Source organism: Falco biarmicus, chromosome 1 (assembly GCF_023638135.1).
Source record: "Falco biarmicus isolate bFalBia1 chromosome 1, bFalBia1.pri, whole genome shotgun sequence".
Taxonomy (NCBI): Eukaryota; Metazoa; Chordata; class Aves; order Falconiformes; family Falconidae; genus Falco; species Falco biarmicus.
Window position 1 is genome coordinate 7849801 of NC_079288.1, and position 20990 is coordinate 7870790.

Sequence of the window (20990 nt, forward strand, 5' to 3'; positions counted from 1 at the left end):
TCCATCAAGGACAAACCACTTCACTCTGCCACAGCAGCCAGAAAAAAAAACCCAAACATTTCACTTGTAAACTGGCCGCTTCTGATCCGAGTCACAGAGTGACCATAACCACTGAGCCCTGCGGTGCCACTCTCAGGATCGCACTTGGGCGTATGGCAGAGCCAGGAACAGGGTCAGCTATGGTGGGCAAAGGCCTCATCCTGCCCCCCGAAAAGTCTTGGGATGGGTCCTGCAAGCAGGGAGCAGGAAGGGCTGGGAAGCGTTCACTGCTGGGGGATTTCCAAAAGACACAATCAAGATAAAATTAAAAGTAAACAAAGGGTTCCACTAAGTCGTAGGCAATGCCCATGAAGCCATCACCTCTTGCTCCCTGATCCCCCAGCCCCCTGCCTTTTAATTACGGTTTATAAATAGGTATTTTTAAAGGATGCTCTTTGTGGTGGGAACCGAAGGCCAGTGTGGGTTTGCTCCCATCGGCTGCAGCTGAAAATTGCCGCAGGTGTTTGCTGCTGAGAAAAGGTAGGAAGGAGGAGGAAGGGTCCTTACCACAGTAGGAGGACCAGAGCCTGAACCGTGTCAGCCAGGAAGGTGATGCTGGGAAGAGACAGGCTGGACGGAGATGTCCACTGAGCATCTCATCCAAAATAGGCAGATACATCCCACAGTCCCCAGGGGCTGGTCTTGGGAGTTGAGCAATGCCCACTATTTGGACAGGGAGAGCTCACCCCAGAATCCCACCCCTGACTCCCTCCTACAAGGGGACAGGGCTGGCCAGTGGGATCCAGTAAGCAGGTCTGGGATACAGCAGGTGTCCCTGCCCGCTCCCTGGCCCCAGGAGGCAGCTGTCAGCATCTGCACAGCAAAATGCCCATGCCTTTGCTCCTCTCCCTGAGCAACATTCCTCAAATTAGTTCCCTGCTCTGGCAGCCCAACAAGGTCAGGAGATGGGGCAGGACCACACGGACATGGTGTGGGTGGCTGGGAAAACAGCAGGTCCCAAAAAGCGGAGCCAGGAGCAGTATCCCCTTTGGGGATCTTCCCGAAAGTTTAGGCAGGAAGGGAAAGAGTTCATCCCTGGTTTGTAGCCGGGTAAATCACTGCCGAGAGAGCTGGAGAGTTTGCAGCCAGGCTGGAAGGTGAAGCGTGGCTAGAAAAGGGGCCGGGCATCCTGGCGTGGCGAGCACAAAGGCATGAGCCAAGAGGAGTGGAAAACAGAGCACACCCAGGCAGCTGGGACCCCTTTGCCAGCACCATCCTGCTGCACACCTGCACCGTACAGCACTCGAGGCCAGAAAAGCAACCCCAAAGGCAGCCCTGCCTCAGTGGGGAGCCAGCACTGGGATGGGGTGAAACAGTGGAGCAGCACAAGGGCTGCCAAGGGGGTGCCACCAACCCCTGTCATGGTCCTGAGGATGCAGTGACAGGAAGGCAGATGATGGGATGCTTCCCTGCATCCCTCTTCCTCGTTCCATCCATATGCTCCTTTTGACTGATTCCCCTGCTTTCCTCCCCATTTCTTCAGCTCCTTCTCTCCGTCAGTGCCCTAGCAACTTCAGGCTCCCCTGTCTTTCCCACCCAGATGTTCTGGGGCTTTGCAGGGGCCAGGCCAAGCCATTTCCAATCCCACAGCCCTCCCAGACCGGCTGGTTTGGAGATGTGGCTCTGGTCAGGAGACTGCAGAGCTGGCCTGGGAGAGGGCTGTGGGATCAGGGCTAATCCAGCCGCAACACTGGGCTGGGGTGGCCAGACCCTTCTCAGCCACATCATCACCTCCTTTGGGTTTGCATGGGACCACCCGTGGGCCTGATCCACACCCCCTGCTCCCTGCCAGGAGCACACTCACATCCTGGGAAGATGAACCCAGAAAAATATGGACCCAGCACCGAAACATAAGCCCTGAAGGAGATATTTCCAGGGGAAAACCCAGCTTGGTGCACTCCAAGGGTTAACTCCAGCTGCGGGTTCCCCCTGCTCAGCCCCACTCCCCAACACAACCCCTCCAAGGGGTCCACCCGGACCCAACCTTGCCCTGTCCCCCCTCTCCAGCGCATTTGCCTGCGCCTGCCCGGGCAGGATGAGGCTCGGCAGCGGGGCTGGGGCTGAGTGAGGCCTCGAGGGAGCCAGAGAGCTTCTGTGCAGCGCCTGGCTGCCAAGCGGCAGGCAGGAAGCACCTCTGGAACGCTCCGGCAAATTGCTTACAAATGTAGGGCCTGCTTGCTCCGCCGGACACCGGCCATGGCAAAGGCAGCTCGGCCGCTCGGCCGCTCGCTCGTCACATGGGGCTGAGACCCTTGTCCGCAGCACGCTCTGGCTCCGGCCCCAGCCAAGGGGAAAGCACGGGCCCTCAGCCTTTCGGATCCTTGCTGGCGGGGGGCCAGGATGGCACAGCCCAGCGTGGTGTTTCCAACCAGCTCCCCCGATGCATCAGCCCCCTCTGTCATGCTGCACCCTGTGCCTCAGTTTCCCCGCAGGGCTGGGATGCACCCCCATGGCAGGGATGCCAGGCTGGGCTGAGCTCCCCGTGGGGTGTGGGGGGCACCTGGGGAGCAGATGGCCAGGGCGGGTGCCTCACCCGCACCACTGGCAGCCAGCCCAGCACAAATCTGTATTTACCCCCCCAGGGCGCTTGCCTGGCGCCGGCTGTGCCGGCTACGTGGAGCCAGGCGTGCCCTTGCCCGGCACAGCCAGCACCCCCTGTGCCAGCACCCCGGGCACCCTGCGTGCCCTTCACCGGAGACCTTGTCCCTGAGGGGACACCCTGAGGCTTTGCCTTGACGTCTTGGAGATGGACACGATCCCTCCAAAGTGCTGAACCGCTCACTGCTGGCTGGGAAGGAGTGGCACATGCTTGCCTGGGTTTGCTGGGGAAGGAAATGTCCAAATATCCCATGTTCCCCCCAAAGTGCCCCTTGGAGACTCCTGCCCTGGCTCTCACATGGGAAGTCAGGCTCCAGAAAGCAGTGCTTTTGCTGTGACCCCCCAGTTTTGTCCACCCAGCACAGCCACACTAAAGCTCCTCCACCGCCAGCCTTCATCTCTGTGCAGGACAGACAGATCTATAACTGCAGACCCACATCCTTGCCAGAGACACCTTAAAAAAATACATTTTTCTGCTGGTCCGGTGTCACAGACCCTCATACCTTCCCCTTGCCCTAGGAAATCACATCCCCACACTGCTGGCTGCAAGTATCCCCATGCCATGAGCCTCCCTGCACTGCACGTCTCAGCATCGCTCTATCATGAGCATCCCTGCACCACACACATCCCTGAACATCCAGCCACAAGCGTCCCTGCACTGCCGGCCACGAGTACCCCACATGCAGGGATGCTCTGCCTGGCACTGCAGGAACACCATCCTGCTGCTGCAGGTGGTGGGAGAAGGACTTTGTGCTCTGGACACACCAAATATATGTACATATGCACCTGGGAAAATAAAATCCACCTGGGGAATGTCATCACTAAGCCAATAAACCAGCTGGAGGAGCTAATCAGCTGTGATCTCCCAAAGCACCAGCCATCTCCAATGGTAGTGGCAGCCTCCTGGGGCTGCAGGTGGAGGTGGCAGCTTCACCCGACCTGCCCTGCCTGGCCTCGACCCACACCGACGGCCTGGGATGGCCCTGCCTTGGCACACAGTGGGGTTATGCCAGAGCTCAGGAGAGACTTGATGTCTCGCCCAAACTCAAGACCCAAAGAGGTGACGTCCATCCGCCTTCTGCAGGAATCTTCCTTCCCTGTCATCCCTCCATCCACAGGCACGTCCGCTGCGGCCACCCACACCCGGCTCCTCCCGGCAAACCGGCTGCTTCAGGTTCTCAATAGGTTCAGAAGAGATTCTCCCACTTTGATAGGGAAGGAGCTCGGCCACCGAGACGTTAAGAAACTCAACCAAAGTTGCCCAGCAAGCTTGGGACAGAGGCTGGGCGAGAGCCAAGGTCTCCTGACCCCAGCTGCCTGCCATAGCCACCAGCTCGCCCCCCAGATGCCGAGCCCAGCTCCCTGGGCAGGCAGGGCCTCCCTCTTTCCCTTGTTGTTATGGTGGGTGAATTTGGCTGCCAGGATGCTGCCATCTGGGAAACCCGGCTGAGCACTTGTCCCTATGCCCAAACGCCACCGGGGCCCAGACGCCACGGGTGCTTTCCTCCCCACTAATGGCCCGCACCAGGGTTTGAGGCCTCGCAGCATCCCTGTGAATGGGCTTCCCACCAAGGCTGACAAACAGGTCCTCCACCAAGCCAGGCGCTGTGGGGTGGGTCCAACTGGGGCACAGCCACTGGGTTAACTGGCAGGGATGGGTAGGCTGCAATCAGGGAGGCAGATTCCCATCAACACAAGGCAAACAGCAGCGATGGGAGAGCATGACACGGCAGGGAGCCCCGTATCTTTCCCTACAACAGCATCTGGCAACTCCTTGAGAATAACTGGTGTCTTCATCCCTTGAGAAACCTACCAAAGCCAGGCGTGAGACACATTGGACCTGGCCAGGGCCCTGCCCGCTTCGATGCTGCTCAGGCTGCGCAATGGCTGTCGCACCCAAGCCCTGATCCTGGTTTGGGCAGCTTGGGTCCAGCTGGAATAACCCCAGCAGATGCAACAACCTGCTGGGAGCATCCCCGCACTTGGAGCATCTCCACACCAACTTGGCTGCTTGTCTCCAATCTCGACAGCCTCCACCATTTACCCCTGGCTTGAGCCCCAAATCTTACAGCCACACAGAGCCCAAGTTGTTCCTGCCGCCAAGCTGTCTCTGCTGGCGGCATGTCTGAGTGTCCTCTGGCAGTTCTGCCTCCCTCCTCATCTCTGCTTTCTCCTTCTCTAAGCTCTCTTGTCCTGTCCTGTGCTTAGATATGATGGTGGATGATGGTAAAGGCAGGTGATGGCGAAGGCAGAGGACTTTGAGAGATCCAAGGAAGCAGCATTCCTCCCTGGGCTGGGCTGGGGACCCACAATAGGTGAAGGGGAGGGTTAGGGGACACAGTAGCAGGACCATGGAGTCAACTGGGAGCTTTTTTCCTTCTTTGGAAAGGCTGGGAACCTTTTTCACAGGGAAATCCAACAATTACGTTTTTTAGAGGCTAGCAGTGGGAGGGTGCAGGGGCAGCATCCCTGCGCAGCACAGACATCAGTCGCTCAGCCCCAGCCCAGCTGCCCCAGGACCCCTGGCCAGACCCCCAGTTTCCCCCTACTGCTTCCCCCCTGCAACAAAGCAGGAAAAAACAGGCAGCTTGTTCAAAGTGAAGGCTCCCAGAACAATGAAAGGAAAAGCAGAGTCGGAAATCCCATCCCCATCCACGCAGCTGGGAAGAAGGTGCTGCTCTTGTCCCTCACCCCTGAGGTTTGATGGCTGCAGCAAGGATGGAAGGGGCAAATGCCAAGGCGGGGAAACAGCATCACAGGAGTCCTTTGGGGCTGGACTCACCCCTTGCAAAAGCCAAACACATGCTCCTGCTTTGAGTTTCAGGCCCCCAGAAAGATCTGAGCTGTATGGGGGGATGAACAGCACTCGCTCCCCTTCCCCACAATAATTTGTGGGTTCGCATCAGCTGCCTACCCCAAAGTGACGTGACCCAGCCCGGCTCCCCTGGCAAGGGGGAGCAGTAACAACCCTTCCTCATGGAGCTGAAATTGCATCCCCCAGCCCCAGCCAGGATGGAAACAGCTGGGAAAGGCTTCGGGTGGGGGAAGCCGGGCGGCTCCTTCAGAGATACAAGGGCTCCTTTCCCAGCTGGCCAGGGAAACGCGTTACCGGGAGGTGAAGTCACCGTCCCTGCTGGGACCTGACTATTCCATTCTCCAGGATATGAACTCAGAGGAGCTGTATTTGCCCAGGGAAGAGGTGGAGCCTTTTCCATTTCCCCCATCCTTCCGAAAGGACAGGACGCCTCCCGAGCGGGAAGAGATGGGGCGATAGCAGCAGGGGCTGGCGGCCAAGCACGAGCTCTGCCTGTGCCCGTGGTGCATCCCTGGGCACGCCACAGGGCCAAGAGCCACCCAAAGGCTGCAGGACACAAGGACCAGCAGAGCATCTGGCCCAGCATTAACAACGCACCTTAGCTCCCGTTCAACCAGTTCCATACTGGTTCCAACTGGTTCCCCTGGGAGCTGGGGAAGGGACTGCAGGGCTCTGGTGACCCCAGGCACCCAGGCAAAGGGGCTGCACCTACAGGCATGCTCAGTGTTCTCACTAATGCAATACCAAGCAAACAGTGCATTAATGTAATCTGTGGAGGATGCGCAACAGATCGACGAGGGCAGAAATAACACAAAAGGGACTTAAGAGAGATTAGAAGAACAAACCCAGGCAGATTCAACCTGGGAAAATTGCAGACTGCAGCATCTGGGGAAAAATAATCCAACCGGCAGACAGTCAATGGGAGGAAGAAAGAGGGGAAGCAGGATGAGGGGGGACGGTGAGAGCAGCATGAAACGTGGGCACAGAGGAAGCTGCCAGCGAGGAAAACAACCTCGGCAGCTCTGTGGGGGGATGCTGCTTCCCAGGGTACCATCTCCCATTGCATGCCCAGGGCTGTGAACATGATATGGGCTCATGGGGAGCACGAGAGGCAAGTGGCAGGAGCCAGCAGCCAAAGGGCTTGCCTTGCATGGTAAGATTAGGGCAGGTCAGTAAGTGTGGATTTGCTGAGCAACAGTTAATTACAGAGGGCGAGCAGGGACGCAGCAACCCTCCTACACCTGGAGGGTTTTGACGCTCAAGAGGAGCACGTAGCTATTTATTTTATGGTTCTAACAATGAGCCACAGATAAAAATTAGAGCAGTCAAGAGCAGCCAGCAAAACTCTGTGAGCTCAAGCGAGTGCAACAAGGATCCAGCCCTCCGCTGTCGCTTGGATGGTTGCAGCAAATCATGCAGCTCCTGGGGCAGTGGGGCAAGGCTGAGGTTTGAGGACCAGGCTGCCACGGCACTCGGTCCCCATCAGTGCCAGCCTAGCGCCCGGCACCCGAGAGGCGCTCCAGCCGGTAGAGCCAGTACTCAAAGCACACAGTGGTGCGGCAGCTGGAAATCCTGCAACATCCTCCCTCCCCTTTTGGCCCTGGGGAAGCTGCCATGCACCTAGAGAAGGCGATGCTGGGGCAGACGGAGTGGCTGTCCCCACCCTGGCTGCTCTAATTTAGGCAAGGCACACACAGGATGGGAGGGGAGGCACCGGGAGGTGAAGCTGTTTGCTCGAGGTCACCCAAAAGGTCAATGGTTCAAGTGCCGTCACTCCTTCCCGAGGCCTTGGTGGATGGGAACTGAATTTTCCCCAAAGCCCCCCCCAGCCTATGGGCAATGAACTGTCAGCAGCCGAGGACTAACCTCAGACTGCTGCTGGCGGCTGTGCAGCCGGAGTTTGGAGTCACATGCAGTTAAAAATACCTTGCGGATGCCTTTCCTCAACTCTGACCCTGCGAGCCGGTGCTGCCGCCAGCCCTGCTCAGGGATGTGCCGGTGGGGTCCCCCAGGATGCACAGCCCAACCTGTGCAGGGATGGGGCAGACGCTGCTTGGGGACTGGATTTTTCTCACTATGAATCAAAGATTTCCACTCCTGGGGGCCTGCTGCCTTTACCTCCTATTGCCAAACTGAAAAGAGAGGCTCTCTGCTTCCTACAGCTGCCTTCCAGCAAACGATGCACGGGCTATCCAGCTCCATCTGAACTGCAGCCCAGATCCGAGCAGCTTGAGCAAATCGTTTCCTTCCCTCCTGGACAGAGCCAAAACGTGGCCTCCAGCTCCTGCTGGTCCCAAGGGCTGCTGGATGGGCAACTGCTCCCACAGATGCCATGGCACTGCAGCCATTTGTGGCATCTGCATTGGGAAAGAGCAAGAGGATCCACCCAGTAGCGGCTGCTCGGCACTCCCAAGCCATGAGCGATGGGAGGAATCCCTCTCCAAATCCCCTCCCCAAGGACACAGAAGGCACCCGTCTCTCCTCGCTGTTCCCATCCCCTGTGCAATGTCACTTCCCGAAGCAAGTGGGAACTGCCCGGCTGCTCCGCGCTGGAAGCAGAGAGGGACGAGTCTGTCCCCAGCGGGCACAGGCCAAGCTCCCTCCAGCCTGGGACAAGCAGGCTGAGAGAAATGAACCCGCCGCTGTTCTCTCCTTTCCCTGCCAAGGCTGGGGAGGGCAGCACGGCTTTGCCTGTGCCCAGTGCGAGGGCTCTTTGCCAGCCAGGTCAGACTCTCCAGCTGCTCGCCCAGGTTTCCGCCTGGCTGGGCAATGGCGCAAAGCAGGAGAAGCCATCACCAAAATCTTGCCGAGCAGCTGGCCAGCAGCACTTTTCTTAGGCCTTGGCTGGAGCAGGATGTTTTCACCCAGCTGCAGCAGCAAAGAATTCCCCCAGGACCCCGGTCTGTGGTGGGACCCCATCTGCAGGGGACAGGAGAAGGACGCAACAGCTCTATCATCACGATGCCCTGCATCACCCTGCACGTCCCCAAGTGGAAGCAGAGATCACCAATAAATACACTTAGCAGCCAGTGACGCTGTATCTCCCAGGAGAAGCATCTCCCTGTCCCCGTAGCGGAAGCAGGAACCACACCAGGACCCCACACCCATCTTGCCATCCCTGTGGGGCCTCGGTGGCTGCTGAGTTATTCCAGGCACTGTGTTCCTGCCCCCCTGCCCTTGTCCCAGCTGCTCTGGGGCCGGCAAGGAGGGCAGTGGGTTCCTCCCAGCACCCAGCCCAGATACCAGAGCCAGCCAGCAGCTGCTCAGGGACCAGCTGGGGACAAGGGCGACACAGCACAGCCCTGTCCCCCCACGTACTGCGGAGGGACAAGGGCTGATTTACAGCAAGGTCAAAAGCATCAGAATACAACTGCGATGGATAAGGGGAGGCTCGATCTGAGGATCCACAGGCTGAGCTCCAGCCACCAACTTCCCACGCAGGGATGGGGAAAGAGGTTGGGGTGCAGCACGTCAACACCTCTGAACCCCTAAATAACAGGCCCACCTTAGCACCAGAGGTAAACTGAGGTGAAGACCCCAGTCCCTTGTTAAATCAAGGCCGTGCCCAGGTCCCCACAGGGACCCTGCCACCAGGTCAGCCCCTCCATCTCATCCCCCTGCCTTGCTGCTCCCCCACACCCCAGCCCGAGCGAGCGGTGGTGGGACACAAGCCAAGGCCTGCCCGCTCCCTGGACCCCTGCCGGCAACCCGATCTGTTTATGCCTTTCCAGCACGGCGGGTGCGTGTCAGGAACGGCCCCGGCAAGCCCGAGTTGGCGGCGGAGGCAGGACGTGGGAGCTGAGCGCAGAAACCCCTGCTTGCTGCCTCGCAGCATCTCAGGGGGGTGGTGGGGAGAAAGATGTGATATACAGGGGCAAAAAGAGTCTCCCCACCTCCCTCAGCTCCTTTTCGTAAGAAAAGACATCCCTTCTTGCACTGTGCCACTGCTCCTGTGGCACCTTGTGCCCCCCACCCTGACCAGGGAATCACGGCGGGTTGCCTCATCCCCAGGCCCTGCCAGCAAATGGTTTTCCAAGCTGTGCCAACCCTGCTGGGAAAGGGACCCAGCCCTGGAAGTTGCATGTCCCTTCCTGGCCGATGAGGTACCAGCTTTGCAAGCACATGGCCAGCCACACGTGTGGGCTCAGGGAGCTGATGGCCACATCCCTGTCCTACTGCCCCGGTTGTCCCCACCTGGGGCTGAGCAGAGGAACCCACCTGCACTGCTCCTGGGAGGAGACCTTTATCCAGGACCACACTCATGGGTAACACCAGTACCTGGTGTGAATTCAGCCCCGTGGAGCCACAGGCATTCAGAGCAGGCTGCAGTGGGGCAAAGCAGAGCCATGAGTCTGGGGGCTCAGAGCAGGACCCTCACCATGTCCTCACCAGCTTTGGGGTGGAGGGAATGGAGAAACAGCTCCAGGACATCCGTGTGCAGCCCAGTACGTGCTGCTAAATATAACCAGTGGGACAGATGCTCTGAGACAGGGAGCTGCTTGTGCCCCAGCACTGTTGAGGAAGCTGAGGACTCCTCCAAGGCTCGAGCAGCCCTTGGGGTTTGGAGACAGAGCACGGTCAGAGCCAGCTCCTCCGCCTGTGCAGCAGCCTCTTCCCCTGCAAGGAGGAGTGTCTCCCTTCTTTTTAACCCAGCAGGATTAGTGGGTGCTTATTCAGGGAAGCCAGGAGGGCTCATGCAGCCCTTCCCACCTGCGTCAGCCCAGCAAAACCTAACCAGAAGTGCTTCAGGCCAACCAGAGCAACCCAGGCTGCGGCCCAAAGCAATCCCCACTGCCGTGGCTGTGCTGGCCCCACACCGCCGGCTAGGCTCACCATGTACCCACATCCCCTGTGCCAGCAGCAATTAGCCACCGGCGAGGACTCTGGCCCCTTTTGGAGGCCACTGAGACAAGTGGTGCTCACGTAGCCTTGCCACGGACGCATTCGAGGAGGTCCCTGAGGGGCCACAGAGGTTGTGAGCTGGGTGTCCTGCCCAGGGAGAGGGGTGACCCACAGGAGAAGGTCCATAGGGTTCCCAATCCACAGTCTCCCTATTGCTGTTTGCACCCAAGTCGGCTCCAGCTGGAACCCCCCCTTCAGGCTTACCCACACCCATCCTGGCAAAGAAACAAGACGATGCCTCAAGATGGGCTGCTTGAGGGGGGTAGTGAGGGCTGAGAGCCAGCCAGACCCTGGGGACCAATGCTCCAAGGGGGCAAGAGGCACCTGCAAAGCGAGTGGGAGCATCTGAACCAGCCCCGCTGCTGGGGGCACCTCCGTGCTGGGCACCCAACGCCTGTGCCATGCTCGCCGACTCCCTGCACAGGCAGACAGGGTGCCTTACACAACCGGCCGTGCCCGTGGCCAAGGGCGGTGTTATGAAACCTCGGGAGTTTTCACCCCTCACAGCACAGTCACCCACCGGGCTCAGATGATATGGGCGCTGGCTCCCAGGATGGCACCTGGGGGAGGGTGGGGGTGGGGGGTCAGGCATAGCACCAGCGCTGGGGCCATGTGCTCTCTGCGCAGCCTTGGCTGGGTCCCGGTGGGGGAGCGGCACCAGCGCTGGCAGGGCTTGGCGGAAGAGCAGCTGGACATGTTGCACCAGGTCTAGGATGCTGCGGGAGCCGCATACCTGCCGTGCACGAAGGTTTTCCCTACTCCCTTATCTCGCCATCAAAACTGCTCAGTTGCAGCTCTGGCCTTTCTCCCTGGGGCTGCAAACTGCTCAAGGTGCCTGCGCACCTAACCCCAGGCACAGAATGTCACAGCCCTGGGCATCCCGCAGGAGCAAGGGATGGGCGAGGGTGTCCAGCCCTTCCCCAGGAGTGTGAAGATCACCCCAGCAGAGCCATTTCCAAGCAGATCGGGCATCTCCAGACAGGTCTGTGACTCAGCAGGACACCTTGGCAAGGCCCAGGTGATGTTGCAGCTCCAAGATTCAAGCAGGTCCCTCCCTCTCCATCCCAGGCACAATTCTGGGGGAAGCTGGAGTGCTCTGGGGGATTTGGGGGAGCTGGAGTGCTTGCAGCTCCTCCCCACTCCCTCACTCGCTAGAGCAGCCAGAAAAAGGTGGTTTATTGTTATTTAGTTTCTGCCCCTTTCATACTCCTTTGCCGGAGTTTTTGCCAGCGGCGGCCCCGGGTCTGGCGGGGGGCCAGGCCAGCCGAGGCGCTTTTAAAAACAAAGCAAGGCGCGTGCATGCACACACACACGCACAGCATCCAGCCCCTCTTTTAACTCTTGCTGGGGTGATGCTGTGGAGAAGATGGTTTCCAGCCAGCTGGGAGCGCGCTACTGCGTGCTCCCAACTGCTGGAAACCATCTTCTGCAGGGGATGCTGTCGATCACCACTGGGATCCAATAATTCACTCCCCCCTTTCCAGGGAAACCTTCTTGCACCACTGGGATAGTGATGGAGAGGTGGCAGGAGTGATGCTGCTGACGCTGTTGTGGTCCATGGGGACCTGCTTGTCCTAAACAGGGACAATGCTACAATTTCTTTCTAGGTTGCAGCCAAGACCTTCAGACCCAGCAGCCCTGTGGGGGAACGAGGAGGAGGAGGAGGAAGAGCACAATTATGTTTTCACTTAAAAGCGGCTCCTCTCCCACGTGACAAAGCCAGGGAGTGCCAGCAGCATTCACACTGCATCCCCAAACCTGCAGGGCCGACTGCCCTTTTGCAACAGGTCGCTGCCACCCAGAAGGTGGCATCACTGGTATCCACCAGCTCCCTCCTGCAACCAGCCCCGTGCCCCTAGCACATCCCCAGCCCGAGGAGAGGACGCCTGTGCAAGTGGTGTCCTTGCCGCATCCCCTCCTCCCGTGCCTGGGCACAGCCCTGGGGAGCACCGTCCCCCTTACAGCACCTGTGTGCCACCGGCAGCCGGGCACACGCTGTCCCACGGCTCGGGGCTGCCCTCTCTGTCTGCCTTAGAGCTGTCGTCATCCAAATCATCCTGTGTTTCTGGGTCAGACAGCCAAAACGGCCTCTGCAGCCCTGGGGAACGGGGAGCTGAGTCCCCGGGAAGTGTCTGAAGGATGGAAAGCTGCCTCCTACCCCAAACCTCAGCCTCCCACCTGCGACACCAGGGGCAGCTGCCAGCCATGAGGAACTTCTGTACATCCCCGAGAGAGCAAAAAGTCCCGGAGAGACCCCAGCCCTGCCTGGCTGTCCCCAGGGGAAGTCAGCACAGCCCAGAGAAACCCCAACAGACCCCACACTTGTCCCCTTTCCCAGAATTAGCCCTTTTCCCCCCCTTCTCTTTTACCCAGGCAGGGAAAAGGCAGCTTCTGCTGCCACAGGCTGCCCTGCCAATGGGTTTTCAAAGGCTGGGGACAGAAATACAGACCTGGGACAAAGGGAGATGGGGACAGGAGCTGGGGTGCAGAGGGCTGCAGGGCTGGGTGCCCCAAGGAGGCTGTGCCTGCTGTGCCAGGCAATACACAGCACAGCCTCCTCTGTCCCCCTGCATGATGCTGTTTGCTTGTGCCTTATCTCCTGCGCTCAGCGCGGTGACACTCTCTCCAGCTCCAGGCGCACCAGCAGCAGCCGGGCCCCTTTCCAAACACAACACCCGTTCAAGGCCAGCTTTGAAAAGCAACCGCCCACTCACTCCTTTCGCCACCGCTGCCCACGTGGGGGTTTTCCTTCCCAGGAAGAGAGGTGGAAAAAGAGGGGCTAAACCCCGTCATCAGCTGGGACAATCGGGAAGTGGCTGGGAAAACCCACCAAGCAAACACAAGGCTAATGGAGGAGACCCCCATCCTAGGGAGGCTCGGGAGAAGGAAGGAAGCAAGGAAGGACAGACCCCCCTACTCATGCTGTGCAGCTGCAGCCCCACCACCATCCATCCCCACAGCCGCCACACTTGCTGGAGCCTTTGAAGCCTCTTTTCTCCCCCCCCCCCCCCCCCCTCCCACCCACCCACCCACCCACCGTGGCCTGGTTCAAAAGCAGGTTTTGGCAGGCTACAGGGTGGTGGGGTCCCCGGCACAGAGCCGCCGCCAGCCGGGCTCCCCTGGGCACAGCGCCTCGCCCTGCTCCTGGCTCAGCCTCGGCGGAAGAGGGAGTTTTGCCCGTTTCGGCAGAGTTTCTCAGCGTCTCTCCGCAGGCGTGCCCACAGCATTTCCAAGCCAGCATGCGCCTGCGGAGCCGGTCCAGCCCGTCAGACCTACAGCACGCGGGGAGAGGAGGGAAGGACACGGCCGAGGATGCTTGGGAACTTGTCCTCGAAACTTGGGCTTCAAGGGACATGGCCACACTTGAGCTTGGTGGCAGAGCCGGGTCCAGCTGCCTGCACCACCCAGGGCAGGACCGGAGTGGGCAGGGTGCCCAGACATCTCTGCACCACTGCCAGCAGGGAAAGCCATCAGGTGTAACAGAGCCTGAAATGATAGGGAACCTGCTCGAGGGTAGTCCTTGCTTTTCCCTGCAGCCAGACCGCACAGAGCAGCCAGAGCACACAAGGCTTGGGACAAATCTCCCTCAGGAGCAGCAGTGAAGAGGAGGATGGTCCTCCTCGGTGACAGGGGACAGCACGCTGAGCTTGCCAGCTGGCACAAAGGCACATACAACGTCATTGCAAAACAACCACCAAACTGCAGAAAGGAGCAACTTCTTCCTCAAACAACTACAGACCCACTGCTGCTGAGAGAAAGAAAAGCATGGCAGGACATGAAGGGAGGGCAAATGTTTCTGCAGAGGACAGCAACACAGAGCACTAGTGGCAAAGGCTATCAAATCGCAGGAGAGATATTAAACCTCACGCTTCGGGGCTTAAGCTGATATAGCTACTAGGGATTAGGAGGAAATTTAAGCGAGAGGGAGGGAGCGAATTATCCCACATCTGCCTGCTGCAGTCTCGCAGCACGTGGAACAGCATCGTCCCTCTCCTGCCCAGCTGGACGGGTGACAGCAGCATCTGAGGGCCGGCACTACTTTTGGGAAAACCTTGCTGTGCTTTGTGCTGCTGGGACACAGCAACGAAGGGCACCAACCCAGGCATGGGGGTAAAGCCAAGACCCCCTGCAAGCTTCACTAGCGTTTAACAACTTGCTAGGTCACAGCCCAGACACAGCCGTGTCTCAGGCGCCTGCTCCTGTCCTTGATGTATCCAAGGTCTGGAAAGCCCCAGCATAGCTGGTGAAATGAGGTAAGTCGCTGGTGAAATGGGGCAAGTGGCTGGCTGAAGCTGGCCGAACCTCCCTGAGGCAGCGGCTGAACCCTGGTAGGGCTTTACTTGCTGTCCTTGAGAGTTTAACACCAGTTTGCTCAGCTGCTGCCCTTTCTTTGCACTTCATGCACGTTTAAACAAAAACCTCCACCACTCCCTTGAGGAAGGCAAACAGTAAGTCCAGCTCCCATCACCTTCCACTGCTCCTCCAGTCCCTGACTATCGCGAGGGCACCACACACCCCCAGCAACACCCCAGCATCCCCCCATCCCCTTAGCCCTGCACGTCCAGGGATGGGGACACCCAAACCTTGCCAGGCACTGGCCAGTTCCAGGAGCCATCACCACTTCCCAGGGAAGAGAGCCCTGAGGGGGCTCTGCCTCTCACCTCCCCTGGGAGCCCCAGCCCCTCGGTGCTGCAGCAGCCGCCCTGGCCCGGCCAACTGGCGCATTGTTGGTGAGCGCGGCCAGCCCGGAGACGTGATTGATCGCCAGGGAGAAAGGCCAAAGCCGTGACGGGTCGTTTAACAATTTCAATTAAACTCTGCAGCGCTCCGACGCAGAGGGGAGGGGAGAGGGAGAAGGAAATTAAAAAAGCAGGACGTTTCTATTGCTGCGCCGGGGAACCTCAGCAAAGCACAGCCGCCTCAGCAGGAGCAGCCTGGTTGTCCCAGAGGAGACCCCCTCCCTGGCTGCAGAAGTGACCACAGCATTGTCCCTATGTCCCCTTCCTGCAGGCAGGACACCCGCCCTCACCTGCCCTTCCCCTCCTGCTCCTGCCCCAAAACTTTCTCTCTGCCCGTCCCATCGCCTTATAATAATAGGTGCTGTGACCCACTTGTAAGGCAGCGCTCGCGCAGGGAGGAGGGCTGCACATGGTGAATATTAAACAACATGTCCCTGAAGTTCCTGCTGCTGGGACTGGCGCTTGATTTTTGCTTACGTGTGGTGACTTTTTTAGGCACAGGAAGCCCCAGAGGGCTGATCACAACAACCGAGCTCCCAATCCACTGAGACAGCAGAAGGACTCTTAGAGGGATTTAAACAAAAAAAAGAAAAAATTCAGCATCTCAGCCTATCATATGGAAAAGGAGCTTTAATGAGCGGCAAATGCAGCAAATACTTAGCTCATATGGCATCAGTGAAAGGAGGGAGAGGGAATCATAAGGGACAGGGAGCGGCAATGCCCTCCGTGCCAGGAATGAGCCCCTGGGACCAAGCAAGCCCCCACAGCATGGCCAGCACGGGAGCTCCACCGAGGGCTTGCAGTGGTGGCTTGCAGGGGTCCAGGCGTTTTCCCCTCTGACTTTACGAAAAAATAAAATTAAAATAAGCAGAGGGAGCTGCTGACTCCGCCGCAGCAGGGGAGTTAAACACACACGTTCACGTGGGTGCCCCACAGCTGGAGGGAGGGGAAGACGCCAGAGAGAAAACACAGACAGGGTTTAACTGGGAGAGAGTTACTGGAGGAAACAAGTGTAACTTCCCCCCCTCCGGGTACACAGGAGGAATAGAGCCACAGGCACCCCAGCCTGCCCACACCGCACAGCCATGGGGCACCAGCTTGGGGGAACAGGGCTGCGTCACCAGCGAGATGCAGGATGCTCACATCCTGACATTACTTATTGCCTTGGAGGTGTCCTTCAACCCACCTGCGCAGGCAAACCTCCCTCGCTCCAGCTCAGGGACCCCATACAGGCGCCGTCCCTGAACTGCAACCAGAAGCAGTGACACTCAGTCCCTTCGCCCAAGGAGGGGGCACCAGGGACCCCCTGTTCTGGGGAGGAGGCAGCACTCCTACAGGCCCAGCAGTTGGGATTTGTGAAGTCTTGGTCCTAATCAAAGCCTTCCAGTAGCTGACCCAGGGGAGCTGATCCCCTTCTCACGTTTGCAATCCTCAGCCTAACTCACGTTTCTCAGCACCAGCCTCTCTGTCCTGAGCCACTCCTAAGAAGCCTTAAAGCTGCTTCTCCTCCCTCTCTCCAGGACAGTTTTTTGCCCTTCCAGCTTTCCTGCACACACCCACGAGACCCCCCCATGATGAGCCACCCTGGCAGGCGGTCCCACACCCCCAGCCCAGAGCAGCTCCTGTAGCCTGGGCAGGGGCACCTTCCCCTGGTCACGCACCATACTGAAAGCCCTTTTATTTACTTTTCACGGTTTCCTTCCCTCCGCAGGTCTCAAGAAGCACCCAGGAGCTCAGCTCTCTAAAAGGGCACGTGGCACTGGTCACGATCTTCTCCTCCACCTTTATGCCCTCCCCATCTCCTCCAGACGCCATGCAGTACCTGCGGGACCCCGGTGCCCTTGGGGACTGCCACAAGCCTGACATTCGCTCTAAGCCATGCTTGCTGCTGACCCTTCCAAGAGCACATGCAAGAAAACAGCCCTGCTGAAGGGTTAAACATTACCAGACTGAAATTCAGGGTCTGACGATTGGTTCCAGTCGACTGGCTGGGATGATAACTTTTCACAAGATAAATACGGCCGGGAGTAAGCGGCAATTGCTAAAGACCTTTTGTAGCAGCATCCCCCACTAAGTGGCTTTGCTTCCCTCTGCCCATCCCCGCTCAGTAGCCCACACTTCAGGGCCTCTGGCCCAGAGCCCAAGGGGAACCCCAGCCCTGCCAGGAGGATCACTTACAGCCCGGTCATTCATCTGCACGGGCTGTGCTTGTGCTCCCACCTCCAGCCCTGGCGTAACTCACGCGCCAGGGTTCAGAGTCAGCACTTGCACCCCGGCTTGGACAGCACTGAGCCTGCTGCCAGGACTCACACCCCGGGACAAGCAGTAGCGCCCTGCTGGGGAGAGGGAGCCCACAGCTCTGCACCTGGGTACTCACTGCTCTTGGATGCCTTGATCTTGGCCACCAGTTTCTGCACACCAGGTACGTCCCCGTTCTTCACGGCCTGGATCAGCTCCTGCTCTCGCCCCATCGCAGACAGGTAGGAGCAGCAGTGGCGTGGAAGGCAGAGACCCTCAGATCCCAGCGGTTTATAAAGCCATGGGAATAAGCCCGTAATTCCTCAAAACACACTTTGATGGGAGATGAAATCCAGCAAGAACGATGCTTTAGAATCCCAGGGACATAAAAACCAGAAGGAAGAAGCCTTTCTGTTAAGGGCAAAAGTCTTTTTCTGTGTTGGAAGAAGCAGGACCCGGATGGGGTTTGGTTGGAGAACATGCGATCAGTTAAAATGAGAAATAGTTCAGTGCTCAGGGACAGGCTCCCAGCAGCCCCAGGGCTTCGCAAGAGACATCCAGGCAGCTCAGGCCAGGGTGGCCATTGCAGTCAACATGAGGATGCCCTCAGCCTCTTGCAGCTCTCCTGGAGCTGGAGGTGTTATGCTTCGCTCCCCTCGCCAGGCTCTGCTGCGCCGATGAGTCCCTAATTCTTCCCAAAGGGATTACAGGCTCGTTGCCATCTGGAAGTTATAGATCCTCCCTCTCTGGTGCTCATTAGCCCCTTCGTTTCAGCAGTCCTCTTGGCGACAGCGCAGCAGCCACGCTGGGGAGCCCTCCGCACGGCCAAGCCCCAGCACGGCAGCCCAGGACCTGCAGAGGAGAAGAGCAGAGTCAGCCCTCAAAGGCCATTTACCTCCCAGCTCCATCGTGACAGCTTTTGTATCTGTGCCGAAGAACAAATACTTTGCCTATATTTAGTCCTGGTGGGACTTGGCTCATCCTTGTGTTAAACTGAGAGGGAAGAACCTGTTGAGACCTCCTGAGGGTGCTGTCGGGGGGGGGGATGAGGAGGGGCATGAGGGCACAGCTCCTTTCCCATCCCCCTGGGGCTAATACACACACCACCCCCTTGCATAGGCAGCACATGGGGCTTGGGGCACCAGGGCATCTCCCCCTCTCCTTTCCCAGTGGAACCGAAGGGATGGAGCTGGGGAGGTTTAGCCAAAGTCCTCTGCAGCTGGTGGGAGTGGGTCAGCCTGCCCAGCACCCTCCCACACAGAGATAAACCCTTGCCCTCCGAATTACCCGTTGAAGCTCAGTGCCGTGGGGCCCAAGACACTCCTTAACCAGTACATGAGCTCTCTCTGCCCTAAGTGAGGAGCTGGGTGTAATTGAGCAGCACAACCATGCTCAGGAGAACGGCATCAAGCCCATGACCTGACCAGCTAGGGTACCCCAGAGAGGGCACAGGGTCCCATGGCAAGCAGCTCACACATCCCAGCCTGTGGTCTCCTGCTGCACCCGGGCGGCCCAAACTGGGTGGTGGAGAAAATCCCTCCTGGTTCAGGGCCACGCATCTGGCAGGCTGCTCCAACGCCTGGGGAGGAGCGTGTGCAGGAGGGTAGGGAGCACGCGCCATACCAGCTGCAAGGCCGTCACCACATCACCCCACAATTCTCCCCCTGTGCCAATCCAGGCCAGACCAGAATCTCCCCCAGCCACGCTGTCTCCCTTGCCAGAGTGCTCTCCCTCAGCTGTTTATATAATAGCGGGTGTCGCTTCCTCCGAGTGATCGAGGTCACTGTTTCGAGGATGAAAACCACAGGGGAGAGAAGGCAACAGCAGTAAGAGGTCCTGTCGGCTGGGGGCGGGGGGGAAACACACACACAAACCCAGAAGGGGCGGCCCACGGCACAGCAGCGCTCAGCCCACCCACAGTAAAGCTGGAAACTGCAGCTGTCCACCAGCACGGACCCCCCATGGGCTCCCTGTGCTCCAGCCCTCGCCAGGGCACTGCAGGATTCGGGGCAGCCGGAGAGGCAATGGTGCAGCGCTGGCTCAGATTCTGGGACAAGGGGATGCTGAGATTCCCACCCCAGACGGGGGAGTCCTCCCCCCCATCACTGCTCCGGAGCCCACAATTCCTGCAGCAGACGAGCTCCTCACCACTGGGGACGGGGGGGGGGGGGGGGGGGGGGGCTCAGTACCAGGCACTGAGACCAACACCCACCGAACTCAGCTGTCACCTCCCTGCTCCTGGGGCACCTGCACCAGCTTATCTACGTTACAAACAAGTTTCAGCCACTTGACTCAGCCTAAGCTCTCACCACAAACAAAACCCCTCCAGAAACCTCCTGTTGCACCGTCTTCCAACCTATTTCGCTCAACCCTGCGCACTGCATCCAACTTTGCGCTGCTCTTCAAAAGCGCTGGCAAAAAGCGAGTGCGTGGGCACGGAGCCTATTTACTCGTGTAGTAAAAAAAAAATCTGCGCGGCCTCGCTCAGCACACAGCCCCGTGCTGCTGCCTCTCCCGGAGCACGCCAGGCTCAGCGAGTAACTCAGGAGTAGGGAGAGCTCCAAATACCGATCTCCACCTCTTCTACCCCTCGAGAGAGGAGCAGCAGCGAAGGTAAAATTCAAGAAAGCACAAAGCTGGAAAAGCAACAGCAAACATCCCTCCCACCCGAGCAGAGCTGAGCCTCCAGCCCAGGAATCCACCTGGAGAACCAAAGTATCCCAAACATTCCCGCAGCCAACAGCGGCGCCGGGAAAAAGGAGGGAGAGGAGGGAAAAAACAAACCAAACCAAAACAAAAACAAAAACAAACCAATTACGTAAGTTGAGAAGGAAAGATGTGAGGGAGCAGCAGGCACCCGGCTGGGTCCCGAGGGGCGGGCGGGGGACGCTCGCCCCCCCCCCGGGAGCCCCCGGGCAGCCGGCGGTGGGGGCACCGGTCGCACCTCCATCCCCCCCCTGCCCTGCGACCCCCGGCACCGGGCTGGGCCGTTCCCTCCTTCGGGGAGGGTTCGCGGGAGGGGGGGCGAAGCCCAACGGAGACGATTCGCTCGGCTGCTCCAGCCGGGGCGGGCGGGCTCCGCAAGCCGGCGGCCCCACTCACCTGGCGGCGCTCCCAGCCGCACCGCACCGGGGCGAGCCCAGCCGCACCGCGCCGGACCCAGCCGCGCCGCGAAGTACCGCGCCGAGCCAAGCCGCAACCCGCCGAGCCGTGCGGAGCGGTCCCGGTGCCGGTCCCGGTGCCGGCCCGAGCGAGCGGCGCGGTCCCGGCTGCCCGGCTCGCAGGGCGGCGCGGCGCTCGGCAAAGTCCCGCTCGGGCTGGCCCCGTCCCGGCAGGAAATCCCTCCCCGGCCCGGCCTGATTGGAAAAGCCCGGCGGGTTGTGCGGGCTGGGCAGGGCCGGGGCTGCTGTCACTCACCGTGATGCGCCGGCAGATTTGGGCAGGGGCAGGGCCGCGGCAGCCCGCCGTACCGGCACCGCTCCGCCCCGCCCCGCACCGGGGGTGCCCCGCGGCTCCCGGCCCAGCGGCTCGCTCGGACCGCGGTCCGGTACCGGCTCCAGGGGGCGGGACCGACGGGCTCCGGGACCGGCCCCGACGGGCGACCCCCTAGCCTCGGACCGGCACCGGTGGGAGGTCCCCCAAGCCTCGGCCCGGCACTG

The 20990-nt window shown here is 59.6% G+C and overlaps 1 protein-coding gene across 4 annotated transcripts in view; it reads right to left on the reverse strand.

Annotated features, from left to right (window-relative positions):
* CASKIN2 (CASK interacting protein 2) overlaps positions 1-20654 on the reverse strand; it is a 35210-nt gene extending 14556 nt beyond the window's left edge. For 3 of the 4 annotated variants that reach the window (XM_056323197.1, XM_056323208.1, XM_056323196.1), the window contains exons 1-2: positions 20434-20654; positions 17459-18183 (exon numbers count right to left, since the gene is read on the reverse strand). In XM_056323197.1, the coding sequence (XP_056179172.1) occupies positions 17459-17564 (106 nt within the window). In that variant the 5' untranslated portion in view covers positions 17565-18183; positions 20434-20654. The remainder of the gene's footprint in view (positions 1-17458; positions 18184-20433) is intronic. The other variant, XM_056323201.1, reaches the window with a different exon arrangement.
* Positions 20655-20990: the final 336 nt, after the last annotated feature.